We start from the raw sequence: 9,447 nt of genomic DNA on the forward strand, positions 1-9,447 counted from the left end.
AAAAAAATATTAAGTTTGATAATTTTGCTTTTCCATTCCATGATTCCTATCAATTACTGTTGAGTATATCTATCCCAACTGTACATTAAATTGTAAGTTTCTTATTATTTTTTTGGAAGGAGTTCTTTCGTCGATAGCGTAAAATGCCTGTAAAAGCAGTTTGCGTACTCAACGGAGATGTCAAGGGCACGGTGTTTTTCGATCAAAATGTAAGTACGCATATAAATATGTTCGTAAGTTAATAATTGTCAATTTGAACCGACCTTGCACAGACCTTGCCCTTACTTGATGATTAGACATTAATTATCATATTGCCAATTACACCTTATACCTACCTGCATAGGTTATGGAAAAATAGAATAATACTTCGACTCAAGAAGTTAAGTCGTAAAAAGACCGGCAACAAATGCAAATGCTTTTCTCATAGGTGGAACTGGTATACTTATAATTATAGGTATGGTATGATGATACTAAAAATGTTTTTTGTAATTATGTAAGTAATATCTGTATAAATAAGGGGTAGTACGGTTGCGGCCTTAGTGATTGCGAGGCTCTGGGCGGGAGGTTGTTGCTAGGCACTGATTGTTTAAAATTTGCTTGGGTTGTGACCCCGAATTGCACTCGTCCCCCCTAAGGCCCCCACTGTTGTATAATAATGGTTTATTACTCTGAATTGTACTGAGGTCTATATCCAGTTGACATAAAAAATCTTTCTGTGGTATGAATGCACCCAAATTATTCTTACAGGGGTAAGAATAATTTGGGTGGACCATCTTTTTGACATTACTAACAATCCCCTTTCCCCTGGAAACAATTTACTCCTGCAGCAATTTACCATGTCAGGTTGATGTCCATGTGATTCTCCCTGGAAACAACAGTCATAAATTCCTAGTGTATTTGTCATGTTTGGTTAACAGACCAGACTTCACGCTTATCTTATCATCCTCCACTGGTGGCTCGCCAGCATAAATCATTAGCATAGCAGGTGCATCATTTCATTATCTCCATACAATAAAAAACCACTCAAATTAGTCTTACGTCAGGCACCGCCTACTTCGCCCCACACACTGTTATGTTAATTAAAAATTCCCAGTGACCCGTCCCAAATGACCATTTCAAGAGAACAGAACCCCACAATTTGGAAAATAATACTACCCCCTCTGGTGTAGTTTTTTTTTGTTATAGACAATGTATGGTACACCCGCCTGTGCTAACGGTTTACGCTGGTGGGGCACCCGTGGAGGATGATAAGATGAGCGTGAAGTCAGGTCTGGTGAATTTCCGGTGAAATTCACCAGGATTTTATCACGATAGTTTCCAGAGGGAACCGCATGGAGGTCAACGTGACATAGTATATCGCTAGCAATGAGATCATCAATCCACATTACTAACAATTCCGTTCCCACCTCTGGTGTAGTTAGAAAGGTATATCATAATTATATTATTAAATGTGACTACCATTTTGTTTTCAGAGCGACCAAGCACCTGTAGTAGTTACAGGAGAAGTCAATGGCTTGAGCAAGGTAAGTTTACTATAAATGTTGCCATATTAAATATTAATAGCCTACTGTGTGGAAGACCAAAATCATTTACCTATATAGGATGCTTTCAGCCACTTATTTATACCTCTATACTCTATAAATATACTCTATATATACATATAAATAAAATTGGAGTGTCTGTTTGTAATATTGAAATAATCGTTTTTTTACTACATGCATAATCAATGCATATGAATATAAATACGGTACATCCAAAATAACATTTTTTACAATTTCTGTCTGTCTGTTTGTTCCGGCTAAACTCTGAAATGGCTGGACCGATTTTGACGGGACTTTAGCTGATGTAATAAAGAGTAACTTAGGCTATTTTAATTTTATATAAATTAATTATCACTTAATTGAATTGGCTATAATTTTTCTTGTCTACTAGTTAGGTATATTATTTATAGAATAGAATAGAATAGAATAGAAAATCATTTATTCAAATAAACTTACATTGAAGCACTTTTGAATAGTCATAACATTTATTTTTTTAATCTACCGCTCATTCGGAAAGCTGTCTCATCACAAGAAGAACGAGCAAGAAACTTGCGTGTTGCTCTTTTAAATAATTTATTCTTACTTACAATTTAAGTTTAAGTGTGTGAATAAATATTAATATTTCGATATTCGATAGATAATAAATATTTCGCAATGTCACAAGATAAGAAAGACTTTGAATAGGTATATTATGAAATTATAAATAAACTTCTGAATATACTCCTATTATTATTGGTAACTACTGATACATTTATCATGTGACTGATATTAAGTAAATGATCTATTTCATTATCTATACATATAAATAAAATTGGAGTGTCTGTTTGTAATATTGAAATAATCGGTTTTTTATTACATGCATATGAATACACCAAAATAACATTGTTTATAATTTTTGTCTGTCTGTCTGTCGGTCTGTTTGTTCCGGCTAATCTCTGAAATGGCTGGACCGATTTTGACGGAACTTTTTTTGGCAGGTAGCTGATGTAATAAGGAGTAACTTAAGCTAATTTTATTTTAGAAAAATTCCACGCGGACGAAGTCGCGGGAACAGCTAGTAACTAATAAAATGGTTACATAACGTGTCCCAATTAGGCTCCGTCCCTATCCGATATTATCCGTCACTTTTATTTCGGATTCGGTTACGGTTAGGGATATTATTTATATCGGATATCCGAGTTTCGGTTACGGTTACGGAGCTCCCTAACATCGTTGATATATACATTGTGTACTTATGTTTTTTTTTTTATTAATTTTATATGTTTCTCTACTGTTTTTATTATCACGTTTTTTTTTCTTCTTTTTTTTATAAATATAATTTATGTACTTATGTAGGTGTCTATTGAAAATTCCCCGCGTCAACAACTGCATGTAAGGGGCCGTTCAAGTATTACGTAAGCACTATAGGGGGGCGGGGGTCTTTTCTTTGCTTATTTTGGATGACATGGGGGTGGGGGCGTCTGTATGATGATTACGTCATCGGTCGTAATTTACTTTTTTACACGAATGGCAACCCTCACATTGTCTTTGTTAAAAAAACAATACATTAATTGAGAAATGTTTACGTAAGCATGGGGGAGGGGTAAGAGCTTTGCTTACTTTTGCTGACAACGGGGGATGAGGGGTAAATAATTGTGATAAATCTGCTTACGTAATACTTGAACAGCCCCTATATTTTTATACCCATTCCCATAAAAGGGCTCTTGACTTTTTCTAAACGATACTTAGAGTCAGCTTATGTTATTTTAATTATATAAAAAATTAGTTTACCAGCCTATACATTTTTTTATTAACAAAATCACAACCTTATCTGGTTTTCTAATAGTATGATTATGGCGCACCCATATATCGTCTGTATAGTGTATCTACACCTCTTATCTAATCTAGATATGTCTAATGCTTTAGTAAATTTATATATGTAATATATATTAGTCATACTTGAATATAAACTCTTAGAACACTATAAACACTTTTGAATAGTCATTACATTTGTAAAAACAAGTTAATAATATTCTATTCTACATTTCTTTAATCTACCGCTCATTCGGTAAGCTGTCTCATCACAAGAAGAACGAGCAAGAAACTTGCGTGTTGCTCTTTTAAATAATTTTATTGTTACTTTACATTTTTAAGATGTTACGAATGAATGTGGATGGTTGTAAGGGTAGAGGAAGAACAAAAAAGAGATGGATGGACTGTGTGGTAAGAAAGGGAGTAAATAACAAGATGACTGCGAACAAGGATGAATGGAAGAGAAAAACATATTACGCCGACCACAAATAAATGGGATAAGGAAGAAGCAGATGATAATTACTTTACATTTTTAAGTTTAAGTGTGTGAATACAAACCACCAATTAGCACTAATCAATTAAATAGTCAAATAGAAAAAGTATTGAATATATAACCAACTGGTTAAACAATTAATAAGAGGAAATCAATCATAGTGATTAGAGCAGACCAGTCCCTACAAGCAGCACCCTTTCACGAGTATGACGGTTGAGCCAACCATCACTTCGCTCGACCATATTTTTTTTAAAGGATGATAATGGAATGGTGCACCCGCCTGCGCTAACGGTTTACGCTGCAGGTGCACCAATGGAGGATGATAGGATGAACATGAAGTCAGATCAGTTAGCCCAACGTGACAAATTCACCGGGAATGTATCACGATGATTTCCAGGGGGAACCGCGTGGAGGTCGATCTGACATGGTACATTGCTAGCAATGGGATCATTAGTTCACATTACTAATAATCCCCTCCTCTGAGTCATTTATTTGCGTAATCTATCTGTAGATATATCTCCCGTGCATGAACAGAGAAAAATTATTTATTATTTATTTATTTCAGGCTACTAGGCCCGTATTATAAATACCTTATAGACTAACATATATATGAATCAATATTACAAGATAAATTCAAATTCAAAATATCTTTATTCAGTGTAGGTATATTACAGACTCTTATAATATGTCAAATCTACCGTCAGTTCGGAATGATTTCGAGATGAGAAGAATTGTTAGTAATGTAACAATCCCCTTCCCCCGCTGGACCATATTTTAGGGAGCCCGATGACCCGGTCCATGTAGATTAATTAGTTTCAAGTCTACAATGTATGTTTAACTTGTGATCTTTTCAGGGCAAGCACGGCTTTCACGTGCACGAGTTCGGGGACAACACCAACGGCTGCACGTCAGCGGGTGCGCACTTCAACCCCGGGAAGCAGGAGCACGGTGGTCCCGAGGCGACGATCCGCCACGTCGGGGATCTTGGTAACATCGAGGCTACCAGCGACGGCGGTGTCACAAAAGTAAGTATTATGTTGTTGACGCTGTAGTCTAGTGGTTTAGTATACGGCTTTCATTACGTTGGACGCGGGTTCGATTCCTTGCACGGTACAAACATTTGTATTCACATGTATGATTGTGTCGGTCAGGGTGTTTTCTATATATTATTATTATATTTAAAAAAATGTAAGTATTTAATCTGGACAATGTACAGTACCAGCTCTGCTTAGTTTGGGATTAGATGGCGCTGTGTGAATGGTATAAGGATATTTTTATACACCAAATCTGAGGGTAGCATCAACAAAACGACAGTCGTTCGTTGTACGTCGCGTTGAGCACACGCAAATCAGCATATTCTCCGCGAATCAACGTAAACGGAACCATCAGCCGCGATCTCCGCGCAATCATCTTATTAGTACATCATCCAGTGATACGTATATGTTATATATAATAATAATAAACTCTTTATTGTGCACATAGAAGAAATACAATAAGAAAAAAAAATATATAGTGATGATAATAAAATATTATGTCGAAAAAATTAAAAAAATATAATTAGGCGAGGATATCCCTTACCACTTAGGGGTATGATAATAGAATAGAATGGAATAGACAATAATTTATTCAAATAAACTTAATTTAAGCACTTTTGAACAGTCATAACAATTTGTGTTTTATCTACCACTCGTTCGGAAAGCTGTCTCATCACAAGAAGAACGAGCAAGAAACTTGTGTGTTGCTCTTTTAAATAATCCTTGTAAGTTTAAATGAAAAATAGATAGTAGTCGATTCTCAGATCTACTGAATATGCATATAAAATTTCATAAAAATAGGTCAAGACGTTTCAGAGGAGTATGGTAACTAACATTGTGACATGATAATTTTATATATCTTATATATAAAATTCTCGTGTCACAGTTTTCGTTCCCATACTCCTCCGAAACGGCTTGACCGATTCTCATGAAATTTTGTGAGCGTATTGAGTAGGTCTGAGAATCGGCCAACATCTATTTTTCATTCCCCTAAATGTTAAGGGTAGTCCACTCCTAAATTTTTTTTTTTAGACAATATTTTTAGTATCTATTTTTTTATGATACAACATACAAAAATACATACAATCCTAAATTTTCACCCTTCTATCATCAACCCCTATTTTTTATAGCGTTATTAATTTATATGGCAAAACAACGTTTGCCGGGACAGCTAGTAAGATATATTATATATGCGAAAGGGCCAAATGACGCAAACGGTAAATTTTACAGGAGAGCTCATCAAAATTTTCACTGTGATATTTTTACTTTTTTTACGAATCTATAAGTGGTATATCTATGTGTTATCTCTAGAATAATGGGTGTCTTTTTTAAATATAAAAATTATAACGATTTAGATACCATTTTTGGAAAAAGAAATAGTTCCAGTTTCCATTTTTTGCGTTGTGGCCCTTTGGCATTTAATCAGCGATATGTATATTGCGTTTTCCAATAATCCTTAGATTCAACATAAGTTCCATTTTTCATTTAGTTAATTAATACAACTGAAAAACTTATGTAAAAACAAAAGCAGACACACTAGTTTCCAAAAAAAAAATTTTACAGTGCACAGGCCCACAGGCCTAGAATAGAACTGTGAAATTAGAAATGTAAATGTGTATTAATAATAAAGATAGAAATAAGATAATGGTATGAGACTAAAAAGAGTTTCTAAAGAAAAATAATTTTAATATTAACAGGTATGCATCCAAGATTCTCAAATTTCGCTGGTGGGCCCCAACAGCATCATCGGCCGCACTCTCGTCGTGCACGCCGACCCTGATGACTTCGGTCAGGGTGGACACGAGCTCAGCAAAACGACAGGCAACGCCGGCGCCCGTATCGCATGCGGAGTCATAGGCCTCGCTAAAATCTAAACATATCCGTCATATTCGATCCAGTTTCTAAGTAAATACTTCATGGGATTACTTGTGTTACTTAGTTACTAATCATTCTCATTTGAAAGATGTTAAAATTGTCAAATTTTGTATATTTGTCTTGACAGTTGCAATAAATGAATGTAATACTAAAATTAACGTATCCACAGATTAATACAAGTAGTGTCTGTACCAAATTTGACATTGGCAAATTTATAGATACCTAGAGCCATAGTTAAAAAAACATTGCAACTGTAATTGGAAAATTGGCCTTGTATATCATGATACAGGAATCAATTTAAATTGATTTCACATAAGAATTATTAGCAACTATAACTAGTATACATAAGTGAAGTTTCAATAATACTGTATGACAATACTTGAATTATTTACTTAACAGTGGCTTAAAAATCAAATTAATAAAATAAAAGTGTATATGGCAATGTAGCTAGTTGTAAGGTCCCAAACCAATATGGTCTGTAGATTATATTTATGTAATCTGTTGCATTTCTTCTGATGTAATATTTTTGTTTTATTTTTTATCTATGGTGCAGGGAACATTTTTGTATATGGGAATGTGTTCTGCGGCTTGTTTTGTTTCAATAAAACCTTTCTAAAAGATTTTTTAATGTTCTTTCAAGTTTGTTTTTCCCCTCATACATATAAAGATATGAAATGAGATTTAATTTAATTTTATAGGTCCAAAAATGTTTTGGGAAGCATTTCATGATTCATTAATGATGATGTGAGTTCAGATATATATGTACCTGAGATCCTCTTAATTTCCTCTTGATTGATTTATCAAGGCTGAGGGTTTAACCACCAAGAATGCTACTACCAATCAAATCTAACTCTCAGAGATATGTACAAAACATGGGAATCTTAATGACAGTTGTTCTAGTCGCCAAGCAACTTGCTTTGTAAACTATTTCATGTGTAGGGTGTAAATTGGGCATGAAGTTACAGGAAAAAGCCATGATAGTTTAATCCCAATAATATTGTAATATCCATAGTGCTGTTCATGTATATAGGCAATCACTAGCGTTTTCCACAAGTTCAGCTTATTGGTTATTCCAGTAAATTCATGGAATACTAAGAAGTTTGTCTCTCTGTTGTAAAAAAAGATGTGTGTATAGGTAAGTAGATAAAAATAATTTTAATTGTAGAATATTAAACACAAAATATTAAGAATATTTTAATTGTCCTATAGAATATACATCATACTGTCCACTATTTGAAATAAATATATTACAAGATGAGTCATGCGCTTGAAACATGACCGGACTGCTAGTGTTCCACTGCCAGAGACTATTTTCATCGCTCTGTATACTTATTGATGCCCAATAATTATCTAATTCTCGTGAACAAACCTGTTTCTCAACATATTTACAAGTGTTTACAATAATATTTGGTGTTAAAAATCCTTTAACAATAAGGACAGCAACTCTAGTAGATTTCAAAGCATATTCACTTTCTGGTGGTTTGTAGGTGCTTATGTAAGACGGAGTATCGCTTAGATCAGCATTATGAGCTAATAATCCGATCCATTCGACCATATCTTCGAGTTCTACATCTTTTATAGATGGTATTTCAGGTACAGGAGGTGTCAAAGTTCGTGTTAGTACAGCCGAAACTGATACTTGTAAGTTCCTATCACAAAAATATTTAGCAATTGATGATGGACATATATCCTCAGATTCAGGTTCCCACAACACATTAAAGTCAAACTTATCTAACTTATTTAAAGCACTCCTAATTTTATTAGTGGTTTTTAAACTTTTCAAATCAATTTTGACTTCATAAAACTTGTGTGGTTGTTTAATGCCTTCCAAACCCAGTGTTTGATATATAAATTCGATAACATGTAATGTTAATACTCCATCAGGAGTTATTGCTGCACAATTTTGTGTTATGCAGTTCCTATTAATCGACAAGCAATACAAATTACCCTTCTTAACAAAGTTTTCTATAAAAGCAGGTTCTAAAAACTCGCTAAGTGGACAATTCAATAACTTGTAGTAATCCGTGTCTTCTACCAGAAATTGCTCAATGAAACTGGGCACATGTAACTCGTCGGGTAACGTAATAATTAAGCTTTTGTAAAAGTTATTCATTTTTACAGTGTCTAATACAGGATCAAATGTTTCAAACTTCTTCTGATAAGTCATAACTTTCGGTGGCGGGAAATTCCAAACTTCTGGACACAACATTATAATTTATTACTTATCTTATAATTAAAATTACATTAATAAAATTGCTGTAAATTATTTTGTTTTCAATAGAGCACTTCGAAAATAGGATAGTTATTATATTATAACCTAAAATGTATACGCCGACTACTGACAGGTATTCAGACACTGACAGCAAGGCATGACAGTCAACTCCAGTCAGACAAGTAATGACAGTTGACTGACATTTTTTTAAGCTTTTGGTTTAGAATTTTGACGTCTCTAAGGAATAAAAAAATAATTTAGGATCTTAGAAGCAAATAACTCAAATATTATTTTATACTAGCTGAGCTCACGGTTTCACCCGCGTGAAATTCATAGCATATATGTTATTCAGATGTATAATCCATATTACTGCATAGTTTCATCAAAATCCGTACAGTAGTTTTTTAGTGCGTGAAACAGTAAAAAACATCCATCCATACTGACAAAATTTTGCGTTTATAATAGTAATAAGATTTTAGTGATGTGATCACTTATAGATTT

General features: G+C 34.0%; 2 protein-coding genes across 2 annotated transcripts; one reads left to right on the forward strand and one right to left on the reverse strand.

The window, feature by feature from the left end:
* Window positions 1-59: 59 nt before the first annotated feature.
* On the forward strand, window positions 60-6,999 carry LOC131850964 (superoxide dismutase [Cu-Zn]). Its single transcript, XM_059201383.1, has 4 exons — window positions 60-209; window positions 1,473-1,523; window positions 4,680-4,850; window positions 6,557-6,999. The coding sequence occupies exons 1-4, from the start codon at window positions 144-146 to the stop codon at window positions 6,731-6,733; spliced, it is 465 nt and encodes a 154-aa protein (XP_059057366.1). The 5' UTR covers window positions 60-143; the 3' UTR covers window positions 6,734-6,999.
* A 918-nt stretch (window positions 7,000-7,917) lies between these two features.
* LOC131850958 (uncharacterized) lies at window positions 7,918-8,976 on the reverse strand. The gene has a single exon (XM_059201377.1). The coding sequence runs from the start codon at window positions 8,941-8,943 to the stop codon at window positions 7,918-7,920; it is 1,026 nt and encodes a 341-aa protein (XP_059057360.1). The 5' UTR covers window positions 8,944-8,976.
* Between the last annotated feature and the right edge of the window lie 471 nt (window positions 8,977-9,447).

Source organism: Achroia grisella, unplaced genomic scaffold (assembly GCF_030625045.1).
Source record: "Achroia grisella isolate CSIRO2021 unplaced genomic scaffold, CSIRO_AGI_Agris_v1 utg780, whole genome shotgun sequence".
Lineage (NCBI taxonomy): Eukaryota > Metazoa > Arthropoda > Insecta > Lepidoptera > Pyralidae > Achroia > Achroia grisella.